The sequence below is a fragment of the Tachypleus tridentatus genome, chromosome 1 (genome assembly GCF_004210375.1).
Source record: "Tachypleus tridentatus isolate NWPU-2018 chromosome 1, ASM421037v1, whole genome shotgun sequence".
Taxonomy (NCBI): Eukaryota; Metazoa; Arthropoda; class Merostomata; order Xiphosura; family Limulidae; genus Tachypleus; species Tachypleus tridentatus.
In genome coordinates this window covers 133,035,023-133,061,396 of record NC_134825.1, presented here as the reverse complement: position 1 = coordinate 133,061,396, position 26,374 = coordinate 133,035,023, and the positions used below count along the sequence as shown (strand labels likewise).

The following is a 26,374-nucleotide window of genomic DNA, read 5'->3' as shown; positions in this document are numbered from 1 at the left end:
TATCAGGAGGGTTTAAAAACAGTAGAGAAATTTTAAAAGTCCAATCTTTCAGAGCTTGATGACATCTATGTTTTCAAAGTTTTTCTTATCTCCATAAACAAAAAATCTAAACGAATTAATAAAATTGAAAAAACATGTTTTGCGATTGAATCTTCAGGTGTGTGAGTTTCCCCACCTTATTTGCAAGTGAGAAATATTTTCAGAGAAGCAAATTCTTAATTTTTTCCTCTCTTTGTTGTATTTATAAATATGGAATGATTAATACAAGTATATACAAAATACTAACAAAGGTACCCAGTAATTCCAGGCTTAAAAAGTAATGTTATAAATAAGTGGACAGGCCACCCCTTCAACTGTTTGAGTCATTTATTTGATGCAAAGGTACCTGTGATATGATAAGTGTTAAACATGACTTTTATTTGATGTTGGCTGAACACATTCTGCTTCTGACCCCCTCATTTAGTTAAGCAATCATTCATGATATGAACATGTAAAAATGAAATGCCTGCCAAATGCAAACAGTCCATCCAATTGTTTATCTACTTAATTTCTTGTTTAAAAGGCCCATGAATTCCTCTATTGAATTTCATCAAAACTGATACAGCCAGTTCTTCACAAAATAGTTGCGACACCAGGGACAAACGCGCAGCCCTGCTTAATGTAGCATATACTCTTTACAGAATTATCTAGGTTTTGATCTTTTAATCAGAAAAAACAAACAGTATCTTTATGCTATGCCTTTTGCATAAAACTATATTGAAATAGGTATAAAGACATATTCTGGCACATGTTGTGTAACATTATTACTGTGGCTAATTTGCATATTATAAAAATAAAGAAATAGAAAAGACTTATTAGATAATTTCTAAAAGCATGACTGAATGTTCCTGAAAATGGCTCCAGACATTATTGGGACAAGAAAAATTAGTCTGAACTAAAGAAAAAACTTTGAAAATTAAATCAAGAACAAATTATGGCCTTAATGGTCATTTTATAAAAAACAAACTTCTTACAAGCTTTACCTTAGTACACATTATAGATACATATTTATGCCAATTATGATGTGTATAGCATCAACAGATTTGACTTTGTGAATTAAAAACTGCTTCAAAAATGTCAATTTCCACATTTTGAGAAAACTGTGTTTGAAACTTTGGTGCAAAATTATCACTTTAAGGGTCCTTGTCTTATTTGAAAAAAGGAATACCACATCCTGGAAATAGTGAAATTTACACCCATAAGGATTTAAAATATGTGACAAAATAATGGTATTTTTAAAATTTAAAGGGTTTGCACTACTTTAACATACATATATAAACTTCATTAATGCATTGTAAAACATTACATTTCCCAACCCGTATTTCATATCTTTTTTTTTTTAATTAATAAAACTTGTGAAACCAATAAACAAAGTTTGATAATAAGACTTTAACCACAATTTCTATACAGTATCCACATTTACAGATTATTTTAATATCCTAATAAATAATGTAGCTACATATTAAATACTTAGTCAATATTAATTTTCCTTTGATAAAAGATTTTTGAACCTATTGCAATACCTTATTTAAGTATTGATTTCTTATGAAAAAATAAATCACACATCAATACATTTTCTTTAATTATAAACTTATAAGCAGTAGGTAATTAAACTGATGTCTTTTTTGTCAAAATAAACCTAGGACTACTAGACAGAATTAAAAACCAAGCCAGGCTTCAGAATGACATTTAATACCTACTATCCAACAATACTAAAAGAATAAAAAGCACAAAGTATTAATAATGCAGATTTGTATATCAACCATCAACTGCTATTTGTTTAGCAGTCCCAGACTGCACTGAAATAAAGCAGCAAAATTCTTTAAATAAGTGTGGGATAAGATGCAATTGAGGAGACTAAAGACCCCTAATCACATAACCAAGTGAGGAAATCCATAATAAGAACAACAGTGGGAAAGGCAGTGGAGAATCCATAACCCAAGGCTCAATGGCTGAAAATCTTTCACTTAGTTGATAAACTTCCATGGAAGAAAGATGATAATGCACTAACAATGAACCTACTTGCTGTGAATGAAGCAACTAGGCTGTCTGTGCCAAACATCCGGTTAAAAGTTAAAATTACAGTAAATTTAGCAAAATTCATAAAAGGAAATCAAGGTAAAACAAAGATAAAACATAAATAGCATAAAACCAATGTTTACATCTAGTTTACAACTTTAAAAGAAAAACTACAGTAATACAAGTTGTAAAGGACTTTCTGTAGTATAATTGTAATTATCATAACTCACCAAGAAGATTACCAGTTAAGTACAAAAACCACTGTCAGTCACCTGAAGCTGGCCATTCTAGTCCTGGTTCCAAGTCATTTGACGTTATGGCCATTTTAAAAAAAGTAAAATATTAAAAGTTTTAAAAGATTGTAGCAAAATTTTAATAAGTCACCAGGATGACTAACAAGTAGATCAAACAGCAGCATTAGTCGCCTGAAGTTAGCCTTTCCAGTCCTGGTTGCAAATATTTTGACATTACGACCATTTTCTAATTTCAAATCAAACTTGATGAACTTAAAAGGGAATCACATTAAAAAAGGTATGAAGTATAAATTATAAAACTTAAATGGCATTAAAAAGATTAATAGCCTTTAAAAAACTAAAAAATTTCCAAGGAGGACAAATGTTATGGACAAACCATGGGATAGAACATGTTTAAAATGTTGCCATCATTGAGAGTCATAATGATGGCAAGAAAGTTAAATGTGGCTTATTATGACCTGGGTGTCACACAGACTACATACTAGTGCATCATTTCCAGATTAAAAGAAAACAATGAGTCAGTTAAAAAACTGTGACCAATGTCTAGTTAGAACAACTTTCTCTTTCTGATCCTTACAGAAGTAAGATGGCCAAAATCCAATATCTGGTTTTATTTGTAAAAGCTTGTTGTCACGTTCCTCATCCCAAGTCGACTGCCAGATGGCACAGAGCCGTGCCTTGAATACAGAGCCACTGTCCACATATGGAACAGGCACAGTGGTGATAGTGCCAGAGCAGTTAGATTAAGCTCTGGTGTCAGTGAGCTCCTTTCCAAGAATGCTAATGTGACCTGTATCCAGAAAAACTGGATAGAAGTAGATGTTAAAGAGAAATGGGCCAGTCAGTTTTGAATATTGGTGAGAACAGGGTGTGACCTAATGTGAAGTGATTCAAGGGCAAGTAGAGAACTAAACACGTTAGTATAAATAGTGCAGTTTGAGTACTGCTTAGCTTCTATGTGACCCAGGGCAAAAGAAATAGCATACAATTCAGCATTGAACACAGGAGCTATAAAGGGGATTCTGCATCCAACCACCGAACAACAACAAACAATATCAGAGCTCACACAGTCACCTGATTTTGAACCATCTGTATAAATAGGAATGGAAGGATGGTTCGAAAGATGTTCAGCAAATAACAGACAGTATTTCCAATCAGGAGTTTCTGCTTTTCTCAGATGATTTAAATATAGGTCACATTTGGGGACTGTAAGAAGCCATGGTGGAATGGGCTGATCAGTAGATACAGCAGTGTTATCCAAGGAAAGACCAATTTATCCAATTGCTCCTGGATATGAAGGCCAAATGGAGCAATGGCAGGTCATCTGTTCTGAAAAAGTATGGCCCACCAACGAAGGAAATCACAACACCAAGTGGGATGCTTTGGTAAAGAATGAAGTTTCGAAGCATATAGCAAAGAGAGTTGCAAACAGTGGAGGTGCAAAGAAGGTTCATGAGACTCTGTGTATAAGCTCTGAACTGGAGAAATGCAGAAAGTCCCTGTGCAAAGCCAAAGTCCTTGATGATGAATGGGGTCCAGCATCTTTAAGGCCGAGATTCTGGCAGAGCCATTGACCAGTGATCCATAGAAGAGTTTCAATCAAATAAGAGGACGATATATCTTTAGCAGAGAATGTTGATCCACTCCCCAAATGGTGGAAGAGAGCACACGGAAGATATTCACTGCTCTTGTACATTTGACCTGTAGCTGCTTGATGTGTGGTGTAAAGGTCAGCTTACGGTTAAAGATAAGCCACAAGTTCAGGATCAGGGTGAATACCCCATTGGGAGCAAAAGTGCATGCAAACAGTTTTAGAGAGAAAGAGAAGTTAGAGCCATTTGCTGTGTTCCACTTCAGTCAACAATTGAGAGCAGCTCAACATACCTCATGTTTGATGAGTGACATGAGATGTGAAAGTCATTGAAATAGAGCCCGTTTGCAACAGATGTTGTTCAGTTATGGCATTAATCTTTATACTAAAAAGTATGACACTCAAAACACTGCCCTGAGAAACTCCAAGCTCCTGTAGAAAAGAATTGGAAAGTTTCAAACTCACACTAACTTGGAATCTCTTGTCCACATAAGCCATATATGCAGAGGCTCTGCAAAATGCCATACCTTAATGTTGTATCATAAGCCTTCTCAATGTCAAAGAATATTAATACAAGATGTTGTTGTTTGAGAAAGGCTTCTCTGATTGATGTTTCAAGTCGAATCAGGAGGTTCACATTGAAGTGCTCTTGTTGGAACCCATGCTGGGTGAGCAAGAGGAGGTTGTTTGATTTGAGGAACCAAACAAGACAAGCATTAACCATCCTCTCTTAGGATCATTCTCAGGCTTAGAGAAAGGTAGGACAATAGCCAGGCATTAGGAAAAACATTCTCCTGCCAGATCTGATTAAAAACAATCAGAAGAATAGCAAGAGAAGCAGGAGATAAATGGTGCAGCATTTCATAGTATACATCATCAGGTCCAACCGATGTACTGCCAGACCAATGAAGGGACAGTTCGAGTTCCACCAGTGTAAAGGGACAATTATAGTCATAGAGACAATCAGTTCAAAAGGAAAGAGGTGATCGCTCTGTCCAAGTCTTGATGGATAAAAAGGTGGAGGAGGAAGCAGAAGTGCTAGATACCCGGCAAAAGTTTTCACCTAGAGTATTGGAGCTTAGGGCATCAGCTATTTCCTGGCCATCAAATCTTGTGCCATATCACTATGGAACTGGTGGTAGAAAATATGCTGGTTGTAAACGTAATCCAAGATTTCTTCCGGCTTGACATCTTACCTATGAGCTGGAAAGTGATGCAGTTCGAGAGTGTGGGATATCTATGGAAAGTATCTCAGGCCCATTTTTGAGCCTTTCATGCCATGCGGCAGGCAGTATTCCACTACGAATGAGGATATCGTGGATAACGTATCAAGGTTTTACGAATACACTAAGCAGCTGCTTATATAATAGTCAGTTACTACTGCCACACAGTTGTCTATCAATGGCAGGATCAAGTTCTGTGAGAGCAGTGACAGAGGGCCCAGTCTCTTTCAAAATTATAGGAAAATGATCACTGCCTCATGGATTACTGTCAACCCTCCATTAAAAAGGGGAGAATAGTGAAGGGGAGCAAATTGAGAGATCAATAGCAGTAAAGGACTGACTAGATGCTTGAAAATAAGTAGAAGAACCAATATTGAAAAGATAAAGGTTATGATCAGAGAGCTTACGCTCTACAGAGCAACCCCTCCTATCAATATCAGGACATTCCCAGAGGGGATGACATCCATTAAAGTCCTGCAGGGGTAAAAGCAGGGACGTCAACTGTTCAATAAGAGAATCAAGGTCTGATTGATCATGTGTCTCTCCAGCCAACAGGTAGAGAGAACAAAGAGTGATGGTATGACACAAGGAAACACGAATGGCTCCAGCTTCCAAGGGTGTGTCGAGTGACAAAGACAGGTTGGGCACATGCTGACCAACCAATAGTGCCACCTCTCCATGCATTCGTCCATCACACAGTCTGTCACTTCTGTACAAAAAAAACTGCTGAAAGGTGAGTGTATCAGCAGGTTTCAGAAATGTTTCCTGTAAGAATAGACATATAGGATGGTAGGAAGCAAGCAGTGTTTTGATGTTATCCAGATTAGAACGTAACCCTCGACAGTTCCATTGTATCAAGGTGGCCATTTATATTTATGTGTGGGCAAATTGAGTGGAGAACCCTTCTGTTTATGACCACATCTTTTTTCTCTACTGTTTTTATTCAAGGGAGGTCTATTGACTTCCATGGATCCTGCCCTGGATCGATTAGAGAGGTCTTTGCTGTTGGAAAAGGATTCCATTGAATGAAAACATGAACGAACAATCATTTTGCATCTTGGGGTGGGAGAAGATGTATCCGAGGAAATGCCTGTACCCGGAACCAAAGGAAGTGAATCTTGGGATTTGTTGGGATGTATGTAAGGGGCAGAGATGGGTGTTGAAGTTAATTTATCAACTTTTTAAGCGTGGAAGTCTAAAGACTTTTCATTTGATTTGAGGATAATTCTGCACTCCATCTGCAGAGAGATCCATCTGCACTCCCACTATAGTGGTGGAACATAGTGCAGCAGCACACGTCCAAGATGAAGTGGTGGACAGCAACATTCGAGCCTCAGGATAAGTAATGTTTTAAATCATTTTCAAATGCTGCACCTCTTTTTCTTCCAACCATTTAGGACAAGAATGAAAGTAGGACAGGTGAGAGCCATTGCAACTGACACAATGAGGGTCTGTTTCACACTCATAGGCATCATGTTCCTTGCCAATGCAACGAGCACATGTCAAGGAACCATGACCTGACGTCTTTGAGTGACCAAACCGGTGACACTGAAAACATCAGAGGATTTGGAATAAGTGGCCGTAATCTGCAATTAAGATAACCTGCCTTGATGGTGGTAGGTGGATGTGGCGATGTAAAAATCATAATTCCATCTTTGTGAGTGGAGATGTGTCTCACATCAGAAACTCCCTGGGTGAAGAAACCAGTGAGAATCTCTGACTCGGAGATGTTCTTCAAATCCCTCTCAACAACAACTCCTCATGACAAATTCAAAGTAGCTTGAGGTGTAACCTCAATCGGTAATCCACAAATCGCCTTTGAATGCAAGAGGAGTTTACTGTGTTGAGATGTGGATGTTTCCACCAATGTCACCAGATCGTAGGTTCTTTACTGACTTTGGAGAGCCAGCAAGTCCCTCTCATCCCTTCTGAATGAAAAAGGGACAAATTTGCCCTAAAGGTTTGTCTGAAAGAAAATGGAGATACGAAAATGAGGTACAACAAGTGTTACAGATGTTGAAGATTACTGCTCAGAATCTTCAAGATGTGGTCGTTTACCTATGGACTGTTCTTCATCATTTTTATTTAAGTTTTTATTTGGAGGATGCATAATAAAAAAAAGGAATATTTCAGTGCCCACTGACCCCACCCACCATGAAGCCCTACGAGGGGATGCACTACAATGTTAAACAAGAACATTGCAGCTACACCAGGGTTTCGTGAGCACTATACCCAAACACCAGCATGAGAAAATCCAACACTGGTACTTGGTTGACTCTAGCCTAAGTGAACCAGCTGACTGACCTAAGGGTGGCCACCCCAAAGCCACTCGTCTACAGGAATTCATGGCCAAAGTGGTCTGTTAGGGTTGGACCCCTCAACCACCAGTATTCTGTCCTCCCCTTTATGGGTCGCCACGCACAGCTAACACGTGGGTGGACGTTTAGATTCCAGAGGAGGTAATCTGAAAGAGCAAAACCTTCCCTGGAAGGTCCCCTCACCATGTAGAAGAATCCACACCAAGGAGACTCCATATTGAAATAATAAAAGGGTAGCACCATGAAGTTACTGATGAGTGACAAATCAACTTGTAATTGATTTTATTCTCTCACAATGAGAGAACGATCTTGCAGATATTGACATAAGGGAAGATCCCTGGATAATGGAAAAGAAGTGGTAAGCTGAGATAAAGGAAAGTCTTGCCATAAATGAGCAAACTGGGATAAATAAGCCCCAACCAATCTGAAAACAACAAGGTAATCATTGATACTTGACAGCATGACGCTCAGCACTGAATAAAAAAATAAGAAGAAAATCACCTAGTGGAAGAAACAAGTAAGGATTAAGATGGGAAACAGAAATTGGGGATGGTTGAGCCTCGATAAAAGGTAAATGATAAACCAGCAAAGAATGAGTTGACTTCTGTGTCACACATTCCACTCACGATTCCAAAGTTGCTGGAATGTCTCAAAATACTGATTGATGAAAAAAAGGGCTCAGGAAGAAGTCTGAAAGATAATGAGATGACAAACATGTGGAACGAAACAGTATCTCTTGTCCAAATATCCCAACAACAGTGCAAAGAAGGAGCCAAAGATGACAAACATGTTAATGAAGGATGTAATTAAAGCAAGTGCATCACCAAAAAAATTCCCAGGATCTTTGTGGATTGCCTCAGAGCAAAAGTATATGGTGGATAAGTACTGTAAAATAGATGTGAGGGTAATATGAAGATGACAGATTTGGGCTTGGAACAAAAGAATAGGACAATTAGGGTCCACCCTAATAACAGGTAAAATGGAGTGCAGTTGCTGAGAGTCAAATAACTTAAAATTATCTTGATGGTAGGATAAAGTAAGTTATACAAAGTCTGTAGAGGGTAAGACATGCCAGTGCTGTCATATAATTGAGATGCAAAATGCTTAGCATGAACTCCAGTATGAGGAGATTGTGAAAAACAAACAACTGAGAGGAAGGAGTATTATATAACCAAGAAGGTAGAAAATTATAGGAAGTTGGTGAGAGGGATAAAACAGAAGATATTTAGAAAATCATGTCCAGATAAAAAACAACAACAACAACAAGAAGAAAAGCTATACAGAACCCACAGTAGGAGAAAAAAGCCTGTCAGATGCCTTGTCATCCTGGACAGGTTCAAACGTTCAGGAGGATGTCGGGTAATATCAGAAGAAGGTTGGCTCAAATAATGAACAATCTCTTGACAAATAGTTGCTGATAATTCCAAAGTCAAGTTCTTTTCAACTGAAACCTGAGTAAATGTGCTAGTAAAATGCACAATTTCTGATGAAATAGCATGCTCTTCAGAATTCATTATGCAAATGAAAATGAAACACAAATGTGCTAATACAGAAAGAAAAGCACAGAAAAATGGGTACAAATAAAAACTATTTAAATAAGTAGGAAGCCTGAAAAATAATTGATATAAAACTTCAAGTTTCAGAAAGAGTATTAAATAAAACATCCAAACACGAGCACTGTGAAACAAGAAGTGAGAGTTAAGTGAAACAACATAATGGGAGTCTCTTGTTTGGGGTGCGTCTACTGGGAGCGGTTTGTCGCCTGATAATTTACATGTGAAAATCATTTATGCTATGAAAACCAAGGGGTACATGGAAACAAAAGGCTTGTGGTATATGGAAAACTTGCATATAGAAGAGAGCACTGAACAAGAAAAGGTACGTCTGTGAGCAGAAGTAAGATACCTTCTTTGAATATTTAATTGCTTCAAATAATAATTTTGTGTTATTTTTTCTGCATTAGAAATAAAACTTTTATTCAGTGATAAATCATCTTGTTTAAGAATGATTTTCATGAATTCTATTTTAATAGCTGAAGGTAAAACATTATAATATAGCATTGTCAAAAACAAAACAAACCTGAGGAAACTACTGAAACCTCACTGCTAAAAGAAACAACAACAAAAATTTAATACCCATTTTCAAGAATGTAAAAACAAACAGTTAAATATCAGTGATAAAATAATGCAAACCTATATCTACCATACATAAAAAAAATTATGCCATGTAAATGCCATGCTTAATGAATATAGAAATCAAAACTGATAAAGCACATGTTAAGTTAGCTGTAGGTATAAAATGCAAAGAAGTTAAATTTTAACAATTCTTTCAAGAAATGTTCATATAATTTTCCTGGGCAAAAGTAAACCTGTTATGCAATACTTCACCAAACATAATTAGTGTTAAAACACTTTTTCAAGCATATAAAACAAGCTAAGGCTTTCTTGTCAAAGTGAAACTTATTTGTTATATTTCAATTTGAGATTTTTACCTATTTTAAATCATTATTATAACTGCTAGTCTTTATTCTGAAATAAGGAGTAACTTCCAATTTATATAAAGCACATTTTACACACACACACACACACACAAAACATATAAAACTTGTGTAGAATAGCATATTCTACAGTTCAAACTTAAAAGAAAGAAGAAAATTTTATCTTTAGATCGACTTTTCCATTAATATAAAAATCATTAGTTAAGCAAAGACAACATCACCCCCATGAAATTCTAAAAACCAACCTGGGTGATCTGACCCTGTGCCTTTGGATGTGATAAACTGTTCCAGCAGTTTCTCAATATCCATATCATTGCACTGTTGTTGAAATTCAACATGAACCTAAAATAAAAGTTACATTCATATGGATTAATGAAATTACTGCATCACCAATCAAAATATTTAACTTACAGTAATATATCAAAATTTAACACAGTTTAGATATTTACACCAAAATTAACCACATGTTTCCTGGGAAAAACAACAACAAAGTAACATACAAACTAGCAAGTGCTTCAAAAGTTTGAAGCAGTATGTTGGTAAATTAGAAATCGCAGTTTAATACACAGTTATGAATGAAAATTTAACGATGCCGAAAATTAACAAAACAATTGGCCAGTTTCTTCTTAGAATAGCTAATACTATATTAAAAAACACATTCATTTATTAGGTTTAAAATGCAGCAATCTAGTTAAAGTTTTTGAAAATTAACACATATTAGATCAATGTCATTAAGATCATAATATCTGTCAAAATATCTACTGTTCACATCAAAAATACTGATGGGATATACCAAAAAATGTTTTATGTCAACATACTAGCAAAATACAAGTAATTTTTGAAACATGCTCAATTCTGACTGAAAGTTGCAGCATTTGTTATTGAATTGTGAAAGTCAAGATGTTCATAATCAAGCAAATAGGGTAGTTGACAATGTAATTTCATTAGTATCCTTAAACTATAACTTAAAAATGTAATAAAAAGGGGATAATAATGATACTGTAACAAAAAGTTTGGACTTACCTGACCTATAAGTGTGTGACCACTTTCTAAAACATGAGCATAATTTGATAAAAACTCTTTCATTTGGTTTAAATGATCTTCTTCTATCTTTTGGAAGTGCTAAAGAAAATATTTAAAACAAAACAGTTCATTCAACATGTATTTCACAAAAAAGAAATGGTTACAGAAGTTTTGAGAAATTGGCTTAGTTTTTTTTTTTTTTTTTTTTTGTAAATCATACTTCCTTTATTTCCAACATATTAATTGCACATTGTTTCTTAGCTTACAATAACAGTAAAGTAGTAGGATAAAATCAAAACTTTAATCTGCTAGAACAAAAATCTCACTATTTTCTTAATAAACAAAACCTGTTTAAGAATGAGAAGAATTCATGACATTTTTTAAATCATAGAATTATTTAATATCTGTTACCTATACTTTTCCTACAATAAACATTCTAATAGTTTCAAAAGCCAAGGATGCAACAGAAATAAAATTACAGGTTTATCTTTCAAATTTCAATTTGAATGGAAATGCCACACACTTGATATTCTAAATAAGTGCTTATTAAAAAGTTAACTTTTTTTTATATAAAACCCAACAATCTATTAAAAAAACAACTAAGTATAATACACAAAATATTTCTAAGCTAAATACACACACTATGTCAATAGTTTCTAATTTTCCTTTTCTTCCAAAATATTCCTGAGCTGACATTTTTTGATCCAAGTACCTTTATCTCTGAAGAACTACTATTAAGCCTGCCATTACTGAACTGTCACATTTATGTTAACTCACATCTCTGTAGTTATGCAGATTTTATTTGAGACAATTCATTACTAAATTTAATTTCCACACATCAACAATCACAGTCAAAATAGTTTTCCCTCATGTTAAGAAAATTATAAATTCAGGGTACAGACTATACATTTATCCTTATTAAATTTTGGGGTAAATATAAAACATTTTAAAACAAAAAAATGCAATAGACCAAAAAATATACTTTTTTCTATAAAGAAATGCAAAGCACATTTTTAATGGGTCAATGAAGTATATGGCACACTTTCGTCACATCAGCAAATATTTCCACTTTGATCATCATACACTCATGCAGTTATTTATACTATTTTTCAAGATGTCTGAAAAGAGGCTATGACAACTAAGTGCAAGTAGAGAACACAAGAGAGCACAGAAGGGAATTACTTTGAATGCAAAACTTGATGTTTTGAGTAGGTTTGATGCCAAAGAGAAACTTGGCTCTATCAATAAAACTTTAGGGCTTGCAACCTTTACAGTGGGAATTATGTGTATAAATAAAGCAAAAATCACATCAACTGCTTAAGTAGCTACACCTCTAAGTGTACTTTCATAGCAGTGATGTTTAATATCAAAAGACTACTGAACATGTGGATTGACGACCAAAAAGCTTGAATGATAATTTAGTGACTGAACAAAGTAGTAGTGGTAGTTCTGAAGAAAAACTTTACCTGGCAAGTAAAATGTGATTTAACTTGCACAATATAAAACTAAGTGGTGAAAATGCCAATGCTGATGGTAGAAACCATACAAAGATACCATAGTGTACTCAAGAAAATTATTGATGAAGGGGTTACAGACCAGAACAAGTGTTAAATGTGAATGAAATGGAGCTATTCTGAAAACACATACCAGACAAAACAATTACTTTTAGGAAAAAGAAGTCTGCATCAGGGTTCAAGGCTTCAAAAGATTCTCTGGCTCTACTTGTGGGTGGGCAATACTACTGAAGATTTCAAACAGTAAACAACTCTTGATGCATTCTTTGTCAAAGAGTTGAACCTACACCAAATCAAGATGATGATGATAATTTGCATCAGTACCAGTACTGAGTCTCCCTCCCTCTCTAAAAATTTAATTTTCAATACCTACTATAATTGTTGGTGAGTAAAACTATTAAACTATGTCAATTACATTTACTATGTGTTTAAAGTTGTTTTATTACATTAATAAGTCTACTTATATTACTTTTGTGGATCAAAACAATTTCCGTAAGAATGCATCTAAACCTATAACATGGGAGTTAATGGGAAAATATGGTTTGAGTCATGGAATTTTGTTTTACAAAAGCATTTTTAAGAACACGTCCCTTCCATAACATGCAGATTGAATGTATATTGGGAACTGAACATATGCAGAAAGCAAATGCATGAAAATAAACAAATAACAGAAGTGTTGCTAAAACTTGGCTACTTTCTTTTATTAATATACACATATGCAAACACTCAGGCACACATTTTTCTTAGGATCTTTGTCAATGAGTGGAAATCAATGTGATATACATTGTCATGATTGTCAGGTTACTGTTGTAATTGTTCCCCATATACCAGTGAAGACCAAAGTTACAGTCAAACTAAAAACAACCAATGTTCTCCTATATAAAACTTTATACTTCTGTACTTTATACAATTGAAATTTAATATTCTGTTTGTTAAGACTTTTGAAACATTAAAAACTCAAGTTTTAAATTTCCTACATAGACATTAATAGGTTACACCCTTTTAATATACTTATAAATTGTTATAGCTTATTCAGCAAAGTCAGAATGTCACAAAATATAAAATAACTATGCATTCAGCAATGAATATGTGAATAGTTCATGTTTGATAAATTTGACTTTCGAACGACTACTGGAAGTACAATTCCCCAAAAAAAGCTGCTTTTTAAAGAAAAAAAATACAACTAACAGTAATGACCAACATATTGTTGTAATTTGCACAACAAACAAAACATGAAACATAACTAATTCATCCATAAATCATAGAACATTAAAGTCAAAATGCCAATCTTGTCCCAAGTGTCCATCATACTACTCCAAAAGCTACTTATTACAAACAGTATACAATAATAGTTTAAGAATGTGCCAACAAGTAATAAAATTTTCCTTTTGAATGATGTGCACAAGGGGATGACTGGGTGAGTTGAAGTCTCTGATCTTATGCCCCCTTTCCCAGTGATAGATAAAACTGTCAACTGATTTTGCATTTTCTTATTAGACAGAAAAAAAGTTTCAATTTTAAAACAAAACGTAAGAACCTGTAAGACTTTATAATAAAAAAATAGCTTTGATATGCTGTTAAGTGTTAATATGCAAGAATTCAATGATCAGTTTTAGACCTCAAAAGACAGAGTATGAAGGGCTCGATGAAGCACTGGTGACCATGGTTGACAAAGAGTGAGGGTTGGTTGGTTGGTTGATTTGATGTTTTATGGCATAAAGCAACTAGGCTGTCTGTGCCAAACATCCGGTTAAAAGTTAAAATTACAGTAAATTTAGCAAAATTCATAAAAGGAAATCAAGGTAAAACAAAGATAAAACATAAATAGCATAAAACCAATGTTTACATCTAGTTTACAATGATAAAAGAAATACTTCAGTAATACAAGTTCTAGAGGACTTTCTGTAGCATAATTGTAATTATCATAACTCTCCAGGAAGACAAACAGTTAAGTACAAAAACCACCGTTAGTCTTCTGAAGTTGGCGTTTCCACTCCTGGCTCCGAGTTATTTGACGTTATGGCCATTTTCTAATTTCAAATCAAACTAGACGGACTGTGATTCTTAAAAGGGAATCAACATTAAAAATGGTCTAACGTATATAAATTAAAAAAACTTAAATAGCATTAAAAAGATTAATATCCTTTAAAAAACTAAAAACGTTTCCAAGGTGGACAGTGTCACCATCACCAATAACACTGTCTAATGTTATGAACAAACCTTGGGACAGAGCATGTTTAAAATGGTGCTGTCGTTAAGAGTTATAGTGCTGGCAAGAAAGCAAAATGTGGCTTATTGTGACTCAAGTGTTACACAGACTATAATCTGGTGCATCATTTCCAGATTAAAAGAAAATGATGAGTTAGTTAAAAAACTGTAACCAACATGTAGTCTAGTTAGGACAACTTCCTCTTTCTGATCCTTATAGTAGCAAGACGTCCAAAGTTCGATAGCGGGTTTTATTTGGAAAAGCTTGTTTTCATGTTCCTCATTCCAAGTCGACTGCCGATTGGCACAGAGCTGAGCTTTGAATACAGGACCATTGTCCATGTATAGAATAGGGACAGCAATGATAGTGCCAGAGCAAATAGGTTTAGCTGCAGTGTCAGTGAGCTCATTCCTGCAAATACCAAAATGGCCCAGAATCCACAAAAGCTGGATAGAAGTAGATGTTAAAGAGAAATGGGCCAGTCAGTTTTGAATATCGGTAAGAACAGGGTGTGAACTAACGTGAAGCGATTCCAGGGCCAGTAGAGAACTAAACATGTTAGTATAAATAGTGCAGTTTGAGTACTACTTAGCTTCTATATAATCCAGGGAAAATGAAATGGCATACAGTTCAGCAGTGAACACAGAAGCTGTATAGGGTATTCTACGTGTAACCACCGAACCAAAACAAACCATGGCAGAGCCCACACAGTCACCTGATTTCGAACCATCTGTATAAATAGGAATGGAAGAATGTTTCAAAAGATGTTCAGCAAATAGAAGACAGTATTTCCAATTGGGAGTGTCTGCTTTACTCAGATGACTTAAAGATAGGTCACATTTGGGGACATTAAGAAACCATGGTGGGATGGGCTGACCAGTGGATACAGCAATGTTATCTAAGGATAGACCCAATTTATCCAACTGCTCCTGGATATGAAGGCCAAATGGAGCAATGGCAGATCATCTGCTCAAGAAAAAGCATGACTCACTGACAAAGGAAAACACAACCCCAGGTGGGATGCTTTAGTAAGAAACAAATTTTCGAAACATACAGTAAAGACAGTTGCAAATGGCGGAGGTGCAAAGAAGATTCATGAGACTCTGTGTATAAGCTCTGAACTGTAGAAGTGAGGAAAGCCTCTGTGGAGATCCAAAGTCCTTGATGATGAATGGGGTCCAGCATCTTTAAGGCCAAGGTCCTGGCAAAGCCATAGACCAGTGATCGATAGTAGAGTTTCGATCAAATAAGAGCATGATATACATGTAGCATAGAATGTCGATCCACTCCCCAAGTGGTAAAAGAAAGAGCATAGGGGATGTTCAGTGCTCTTATACATATGACCCATAGCTGCTTGATGTGTGGTATAAAGGTCAGCTTACAGTCAAAGATTAGCCCCAAAAACTTTGTCTTAAAAACCAATGGCAGCACAACTTCACCGATACGGAGTTCAGGATCAGGATGAATACCCTGTTAACAGCAAAAGTGCATGGAAACAGTTATAGAGAGAGAGAGAAGTTAAAGCCATTTGCTGTGTTCCACTTCAGTTAACAATTGAAAGCAGTCTGTAGCTGCCACTCAACATACCTCATGCTTGAAGACTGACATGATATGTGAAAGTCGTCGACAGTGTTCAGTGATGGCATTAATCTTTATACTGAAAAGTGTGACTCTCAAAACACAGCCCTGAGGGACTCCAAGTTCCTGTAGAAAAGAACGGGAAAGTGTTGAATCCACATGAACTTGTAATCTCCTGTCCATTAAAAATTTTTTAATAAAAATGGACAAATTGCTATGTAACCCACATATATGGAGGTCTCTCGAAATGCCATACCTCCTTGTTGTATCATAAGCCTTCTCAATGTCAAAGAATATTGATACAAGATGTCGTCATTTGAGAAAGGCTTCTTTGATTGACGCTTTAAGTCGAATCAGGTGGTACATGGTGAAGCGCTGTCATCTAAACCCAAACTGGCTGGGTGAGAGAAGATTGTTTGATTTGAGGAACCAAACAAGACAAGCATTAACCATCCTTTCTAAGGTCTCACAGAGACAGCTTGTCAAAGCAACTGGATGGTAGTTTGAAGGGATCTTCGGATCCTTCCCAGGCTTACAGAAAGGTAGAACAATAGTCTGGCACCAGATATCAGGAAACACACTCTCCTGCCAGATATGATTAAAAACTATCAGAAGAAGAACAAGAGAAGCAGGAGATAGATGGAGCAGCATTTCATAGTGTACATCATCAGGTCCAACCAATGTATTGCCTGACTGAAGAAGGGCCAGTTTGAGTTCCACCAGTGTAAAGGGACGATTATAGTCAGAGAGACAAGCAGCTCGAAAATGAAAGAGATGATCACTCTGCCCAAGTCTTGATGGCTAAGAAGGTGAAGGAAGAAGTGCTAGATACCTGGAAAAAGTTTTCACCTAGAATATTGGCAATGCTCCAGATGGCAAGATTGAGACAGAATTGTATTGCCCACTGACCTTTCAAATCTTATCACATATGATTTTGTAACTGGTGGTAGAAGATACGCTGATTGTGAACTTAATCCAAGGTTCCTACTGGCTTTGACGTCTCACTCACTGAGCATGTGCATGGGCCTGCTGGAAAGTAATGCAGTGCGAGAGTATGCGATATCTGTGAAAAGTATCTCAGGCCTGCTTTTAGCCTTCAATGCCATGTGGCAGGCAGGATTCCACCATGGACAGCAATATCATGGAAAACGTGTCGAGGTTTTAGGAATACACTGATCAGCTGCTTGTATAATACAGTCAGTTCCTGCTGCCACACAGTTGTCTATTGATGACTTACAGATGATGACAGGATCAAGTTCGGCAAACCCACTGAAAGAGGGCCAGTTGGCCATGGCCAGTCTCTCTTAAAATAAGAAAATGATCACTGCCTCATGGATTATTGTCAACCCTCCAAGAAAAATGGGAGAATAGTGAAGGGGAGCAAATTGAGAGATCAGTAGCAGAAGGGACAGACTAGGTGCATGAAAATAAGTAGAAGAACTAGTATTGAAAAGAGAAAGGTTGTGGTCAGAGAGCATACGCTCCACAGAGCAACCCCTCCTATCTATATCAGCACATTCCCAGAGGAGATGACATCCATTAAAGTCCCCCAGGATTAAAAGCAGGGACATCAACTGTTCAATGAGAGCATCAAGGTCTGATTGATCATGTGTTTCTCCAGGCAACAGGTAGAGAGAACAAAGATTGATGGTATGACCCAAGGAAACAGGGATGGCTGCAGCCTCCAAGGGTGTGTTGAGTGGCAAATACAGGTTGAGTACATGCTGATCAACCAACAGTGCCATCTGTCCATGCACTTGTCCATCACACAGCCTATCATTTCTGTGCAGAGAAAACTGTCGAAAGGTGACTGTATCGGCGGGTTTCAGAAATGTTTCCTGTAAGGATAAAAATACAGGATGGTTGGAATCAATCAGTGTTTTGATGTCATCCAGGTTAGAATGTGAACCTTGACAGTTACATTGTATCAGGGTGACTGTTTTTATCTATGTGTAGGTGGAGAACTCTTCTGTTTACGATCATATCTTTTTTCTTTACTGTATTTATTCAAGGAAGGTCTATCGACCTCCATGGATCCTGCTCTAGATCCAATAACTCCTCTGGATGAATTCAAAGCAGCATGAGGTGTAACCTCAATAGGTATATCACCAATCGCCTTTGATTGCAAGAGTTCACTGTGTTAAGATGTGGATGTTTCGACCAATATGTCACCAGATTGAAGCTTCTTTACTGACTTCGGAGAGTCAGCAAGTCCCTCTGAATGAAAAAGGGAGACATTTGCCCTAAAGGTTTCTCTGAAAGAGAATGTAGGATAAGTAAATGCAGTACAACAGGAGTTACAGATGTTGAAGATTGCTGCTCAGAATCTTCAAATGGTCATTTACCTGTGAATCTTTTTTAACTATTTTATTTAAGTTTTTATTTGGAGAATCCATAATAAAAAAAAGAAATTTCGGTGCACACTGACCCCACCCACCATGGAGCCCTGTGAGGGGATGCACTACAATGTCAAACAAGGACATTGCAGCAATGCTAGGGTTTCGTGAGCACAAAACCCAAACACCAGCATCAGATACAATGTCCACAACACCTGTTAAAAATATCCAACACTGGTATTTGGTTGACCATAGCCCAAGTGGACAAGCTGATTGACCCAAGGAGAACCACCTACAGGAAACCTGCCTCTCTACAGGAATTCAAGGCCAAAGTGGTGTGTTAGGATTGGACCCCTCAACCACCAGGATCTTCTATAAGAGAGGGAAAGAGAGGAAGAGGTAATAGAGTGGTAAATTGGACTGAAGAAACTGCAGAAACTGAGGTTGTGCCAGCCAGTAAGAAGCAATCAGGAGAAGCTGATATTGAGTGGAATAGATGAGCAAAATTATCTAGTGAAGAAGTCAAAAGGGAAAATAAGCATATAGGTATTTGTTGGCCCAATCCTGACTGAAAGCATTGACAGCCAGGGCAAGAAGATGAGGTACAGGAGACCAAAACAAGATATTTTATGGTTGAGGGACATGGAAAAAGTATCTATGCAAGGAGTACCATACAGAAAGCAAAGCCACTGGAAAACAAAAGAATCAAGAAATCATTCTATTAGATAGATTTTGTCTGGAAAGGAAAGCCAATCTGAAACACGAGTGATAACAACTGGAACATGACATGCAATAATATGAATTTCTTGCATGTGGGCCCTAAAATGAAAACCCGACAGATAAGTAGAGAGAGATCAAGAATGAATGTCAACCTCATGATTAAAATGAGCAATCACTGTAGAACTATTGGCCACATGAAGAAAACTAACAAAAGCCCAATGAGAAGCTCTAGAATGTAGATATAGATAGACCACTCAGCTGCAGACCAATGCCCTGACTCTACCTGTCAATCAACTCATGGGATTCATCCACGAAAATGTATAAATCTGGAAGACAAAGTGAGACATTTGCTGACTTGCAAGTCTTGTTCAACAGCAATTGCAGAATATTGATGAGGGTATGAAAAAGTGTGATAAGAGCCCACAAAGGATCCCTTGCAAGATTCCATTGGTTGGGAAGAGCCCATTGAAAAGCCTCCATATGTGTGCAACCTAAGAATATAGAAGCTATCATGGAAGATCACATCCCCATAAGTGAAAAAACCTCGTGAGCTGCGATAAAGAGAGCAGTAAGAGCATGGAGAAGGTTGGGCCCAACTGTGATGGATGTTGAAACAAAACACTCAAGTGGATAACCTGATTCATAACCCCTCTCAAGACAGCTTCAGGAGCAGATGATGAGTGTAATGGGTGTAAATCTGTTCAGAAAAAGCTAAAAGTAGTCAGTCTGCTGTATAACATGAAAGTATAAACCGAGAACATGTAGGTGATGAGCAAATGCTCTGACCACCCAACAAAAACATATAGGACTGAAGCAAATCTAAAATGGAGTGTGCAAAACTCAAACCATTCTCCGATGAACAAACTGAAGATATGATTGCAACTGATGGCATACTGGAATATGCAATTAAACATTATCAATGTCTATCTTGATCATCTACAAACATAGAGAAAAATCTCAAATGAGGGTGAGAAACAATACCATGGTAAAATAGTGTACACTTAGAAACTGATTAAGGTGAATAAATCTATTACAGGTCACCAATCATCAGTTTTCTTGGGGACAAGAAACAGTCTGGAATAAAAGCCTAGAGAAGGACGATGAACAGGTTCAATGGCCTGTTGAGACAAAAGGTCATGTACCACCTCTGGCAGGTGATGGGATTCTGAAGTACAGGGAAAGAAACAGGTACTTGAGACAAAAGATAGAGAGAAAATAATTGGTAGGCAAATCCTTCTGATAGAACTCAAATAATCCACTAATCTGTGGTGAAAAGTCACCAAGGGTAACAAATTCATACAATTGAGCTACCACCAGGCCACAACCAAGTAGTAACTGGTATTGTTGGTGTTGCTCTCCTTAATTTCAAAGGGACAGATAAGTGTTGAGAAGGCCTGAGGTGGGAAACAGGAATAAGGGCTTGTGGTGGATATAACTGTGACAAAAGAGGAAAGAGAAGAATATTGACACACAGACTTCATGCAATTCCAAACTTTCAGATACATGGTTGAAAAAATATCATTGAAGAAAAAGGGCCACATGCAAATTCCTTAGATAAGTGTGCAGTAAATAAATCTAATACTAGGACACATCACAAATTACAGAACCCCTATAATGGAGAATGCATATAAAGCAAGAACTGAAGACAACAAACGAACCATTGTGGAGGTAAGAAGAGAGAGGCTGTTCCTTGAAAAACCTTCAGGATCCTGGTGTGTCATCTCAAAAAGGAGCTGTATTTTAGATAAATATTGTAGAAGAGAAGTAAGGATAAGATGAAGGCATGAAACTAGGCATGCGTTAAAAGCACGGGAAAATCAGGGACTGCTCCCCACAAGTTAAAATAGACCCTACCTGCTGTGAATTGAGAAATGGACAGTTGGTTTGATGGTAATTCAAAGCAAAGTGATCCCTAGTTTGTGGAGAGCAGGACATGCTGGCACTCTCAATTGACTAAGAAGAAAATTGCTCATTGTAAACCCTAAGATCTGATGAGGGCAGGAAAACCTGTCATGCAAGGAAGAAGAATGGGAATCATAGGAAATTGGGGAAATGGATAAAACACTTGAGAAATCATGTCTAAAACTATTGTATAAAACCTAGCTGGTTCTGCAGATTTGATATAGGCAGACATGTTTAGTGGTGAAAAAAAGGCTATCAAAATCTTCATTGACTTGAACAGGTTTGGCTTGTTCCTGAGAAAAGGGGACAAGTTAAAGAGAAGATGGCTGACTCGTATAATGATAAATTTCTTATCAGATAATCATAAATAAACCCAACAATTAGTCACCCTACCTGTAGCCTGTAAAAAAGCACTTGTAGGAGGTATGATACCTGAAGTGGTTACATGAACCCCAGAATTCATTTCAGAAATATGAATCAAACAAAAATGTTTGAAAGGCAAATACAAATGTGAGAAAAAAAATAATGACCAGGAATTTAAGTTAAAATAAAAGGCTTCTTCAATAAAATGAACAAAATTAATGAAGAACTCCCACTTTGGAATTGAAACTATTAACACTCCTACGAAAAATGGGGCCTGATAGGCCCCAGAGCAACTTGAAAGGTTATTAATATTAGGCTAATAATTTTGTATTTAAATGAAATTGCCATTTAAATCCATTAATGAATGGATTAACGAGATTCCCACTGTCCCTATCTACTATCTAGCGAAACCACAGCCAGGGGAACGGGCTTGGAGAAATCAGGACTAGAAACGTCTTTTCGTAGGAGTGTTAAAGAATCAAAAGCATTTGAGCATTAGTACTGCCAAATAAGAAGTGACAGTGAAATGAAACAATAGGTGTTACATGCATCATGAGAGAATGTTGCACTCCTATTTGTGGAGAATTGATGCATGATGATTTCCATGAGAGATACATCTGAATCATCAATTCCAACAATGGGAAGAGAGAGGCTTGTGGCATGTGTAAAACTTTTTTTGCATAGAGAGAACAGTGTTGAACATAAATGCTACTTATGTGAGGGGAGGTAATGTACCACATCAGAATGCAACTTTTGATAATACAAGCACATTTTCACAAAATGTCACAGACTATCTGTAAACACTACATCGCTTTTGTAAATAGAAAACCGAGTTAAATATTTTAATTATAGATTTACTTATTAATTTTTGTATCTGGAATGTTGAATATCCAATCTTCAAAGTGATTTTGACTACAATCAAAAATATTCTTCTCACTTTGAAATTGTCAAGTTTCCTTTGCATAATCTCTAAAATCTCTTGAATATATATATTTTTTTTCAGAGAATCTTTATATTTTACCTCTATTTTCTCTATCCTAATTTTATATAGGGATAGTCACTTTAACCAACCTTGTAATCAACTTATAAAATTAGGAAATAAAACTAATTTACCTTTTTTTTCTTTCTAGAATGACTACAAATTATAACACAAAACCACAATTATTTATTCTAAATTACTTAAAGCTCATAACATTATACATCTAACTATAAATATTAATTTTTGTTGTTGTATGACTTTTGAATCATTTCTAACTAACCCTATCACACAAGTTGTAAATCAGGCAGTGTACCTCATATTACATCACAAAATAGCATAAAATTGCCATATAAAAGTACAAATCTCAAACTCTTCTTAGTTTTAATATACCATTATTTCATAAAATAGACGTTTTGTTTATCACACATTACATATGTATATATGTTATTACTATTTAAAAATAAATTCTTAAATTTCAGTTACTTCTCCTAAAACAAAGAAAAATATATAGAAAGTATACTTGTAATGTTACAAAGTTTTCTGTATTTGAGCATCATATTTGCTGAGCCTTGTGAAATTTCTCACATGGGGATTTTATACATTTATGTTGGAAAAAAATATACAACTTAGAATACAGATATCATAAAAATCTACTGAAGTTTATCAGACTTCTTAATTCAGAAGTATTCAGGTCTAAAAAACCTTATTTCTGAGTGGAATGTTGCTTCATTCATCATACTTCAGACTCTCCAATAGTTACAACTTTCATTGCATAAATATTTTAGGCAGACTGACATGATTACATAGTTCAAAATGAGTGATTTTGATTGAATATAAGCGTGTGTTTAAAAGCAGACATATAAAAACAAGTATTTTCAAAAAGTAAAGAGCTAAGCAGGAACACTGTAGTGGGTTTGCTGAATATAATGATATATATGAGCAAGTAAAACAAGTAATATTTTATAATATATCTTGTTGATACTAGTATCTTAAGTTTCTAATTTGTCAAAAAATATAGACATTGTACTGCAGGCAACATAAAATCTAATCTGAGCAAAGATACTGCATTTTAAGATTTACTTTTGAATTAAGATATTATATATAAAAGTTGAATTATAAACTATAATTTGATGCAATATCTTTTGATATACATACATAAAACAGCAGTTTAATATTTTTAATGTAAGTCTACAAAACATGATGAGATGTCCTCTGACCCATACCCATATAAAAAGGGTTAAAAGCTATAGTATGGATACTCTGATGATTATTTTAAGGTTACAAGATTGGTGTAATTCACCAACCCTTTACTGAAAGAGTAAGACCAATATTATGCTGTGTGAGAACAAATGTTATAATGAAAATCATAAATTGTGCAACTTCCATAAAACTTCTATTTAAATGACAGATAAAAGATAATCAAAAACTGTTATATACTTACTTGACATGATACAGTCATTTTCTTCTGGAATTCTTCTCTCACATGGCTATATTTCTCTACATAACTTTTGTAGTCCTCACCTGGATAAAAGAAAATTAATTTTTTTAAACACAAGTTGTTGTCATATCATTAAGATCTCTACTAATTGTACTGATAAGTGTTTCACACATAAAAATATCTCCCTTTAAAAGTACAAACTAATAATTAACATGAGTTCACAACCTTTTACAGGCCATGTTTTTGTTTTGTATGCAAATACTTCATGTTAGGTCATTTGTAATAAAACTGAGTTCAGATCAAACTTAAACATAAAAAAGAAAAAAATAAGGGAAGAAAAAGGTCCATAAAAGCAGTGAAAGTCTGTTCAATGCATTTAATTCTTTGATTTGCATATCTTTAACAACGAAAATATTAGAATATTGTAAAAATACAGATATATAAATATTATTAAATTAATGGATATTTATAACACTTACAAGCTTTCTTGCACTTTAACTCTGCCTGAAAAAGAAATGTTTTGCTTAATTAGTTCTTTTGATACTAATGTTGACTATAAGTTATGGTAGTCAATAAAATCAACACTATTTTATACAATTGTTTTCTTCTTCCAAACTGTTTTTACTTAGTAAATAACACAATAAAATCATCTGTAAAAAACACTGATAACTAGATTAAATTGATTAGTTCATTTTTGAAATAATATAAATGTAAAAATGTTTAGCTATTCTTATTTAGTAAACTGTCAACTATGAGAAACAGCAAACAACCACAAATGTCAAGTTTTAAATAAATGACAAAAGTAAATTATAGAAGCAGCTTTGAAACTCTTGAAAACATACAAATCTAAACACTTATACGTTGAACAATTTTTCAAATTAAAAGGTAAATTTATTGCTAATTGTTCATTTAACATTATACCAAGTCCACTTGACCTTTCTGTTAATGGTGTATAAAGTAAGCATTTAACGCAAAAATAAACATGGAGTATAGCACAAGTGGTTTTCCAACAATTTGAATTAGCATAAACATATTTTATCCAAAATAACGCATCCTACTCAACATTGTAAAAAGCCAAAAAACCACACAATAAAATAATGTGTAGTTCAATGCTGAAAATAATTTACTTAATATACCTTAGAAACATTTTTAGTTAATCAATCTTACAAGTTATTTTACAACTGACTCACATTTTAGTCTCTGAAAACAATTTTTTTTAAACATTGGAATTAACAAAACAAAAAACAAAGGCATATGGAAGCAGATGAAAGTAGCCAAAGCGTTAACTTTAAATAATAGTGAGTGTTTACAACATTGTTTCCTATATTTTACTTTAACAGGTCAAACTCTCAATTTTGTAAGAAACCATCAGATTATCTCCACCAAATGAAATTTTTATATTTGCATTCAGAATGTAGAATGCCACTTCAGTTACATGAACATTGTAAGCAGTTATGAGGCCATTGTACTGAATCTTTTATCCAGTTACTAAAAGGTAACCAACTAAAAACCTTAAAATACCATACCCTGAAGACCAGTAGATCATAATATCATTAAATATCCAATATGAAGGTATATCTACTCTACGTTATGCTACACAAAAGATTAGTTCTTCTGTGTGGGTGTAAATTTTTTATACAGTCATGTAAAAAAGTTAGGACACCCTGTGTATTTTTGTAACACTTTTGGATACATAGATATTTAATCTCAATTTTGACAATACTGAGAGATTATAGGAATATAACTAAACAATTAAAACTGAAGAAACGACTTTTCAAAATCTTCTGTAAATGTCATGCTACAAAAATACATATTATAACTGAGGAAAAAGTTAGGACACCCTACCCCCTAATAGCTAGTGTTACTCACTTTGGCTGAAATAACTGCAGTGAGATGCTTCTTGTAGCCACCTATCACTCTCTGACATTGGTCTTAAGAAAGTTTGCCCCACTCCTCAATGCAGAATTCTGTCAGCTGCGAGATGTTTGAGGGGTTTCTTGCATGTACAGCCCATTTCAAGTAATCCCACAGCATCTCAATGGGATTAAGATCTGGGCTTTGACTCTGCCATTCCAGAACTCTACATTTCTTAGTTTTCAGCCAGTCCTTGGTGGATTTACTAGTATGTTTTAGGTCATTGTCATGTTGCAGGTTCCAGTTCTGCTTCAGCTTTAATTTTTGTACAGATAATCTCACATGATCCTCAAGCACCCTCTGATACACAGTAGAATTCAAGGTGTATTCTATGATTGTGAGCTGTCCAGGTCCTGCTGCAGCAAATCAGCCCCAAACCATGACACTTCCACCTCCATGCTTCACAGTTGGTATGAGGTTCTTTTCCTGGAATGCTGTATTTGGTTTACGCCAAACA

The 26,374-nt window shown here is 35.5% G+C and overlaps 1 protein-coding gene across 7 annotated transcripts in view; it reads right to left on the bottom strand.

Annotated features, from left to right (window-relative positions):
* LOC143224685 (F-BAR domain only protein 2) overlaps positions 1-26,374 on the bottom strand; it is a 145,708-nt gene that overhangs the window by 74,747 nt on the left and 44,587 nt on the right. For all 7 annotated transcript variants that reach the window (XM_076452884.1, XM_076452864.1, XM_076452855.1 and 4 more), the window contains exons 7-10: positions 24,483-24,507; positions 24,007-24,086; positions 10,965-11,063; positions 10,187-10,283 (exon numbers count right to left, since the gene is read on the bottom strand). In XM_076452884.1, the coding sequence (XP_076308999.1) occupies positions 10,187-10,283; positions 10,965-11,063; positions 24,007-24,086; positions 24,483-24,507 (301 nt within the window). The remainder of the gene's footprint in view (positions 1-10,186; positions 10,284-10,964; positions 11,064-24,006; positions 24,087-24,482; positions 24,508-26,374) is intronic.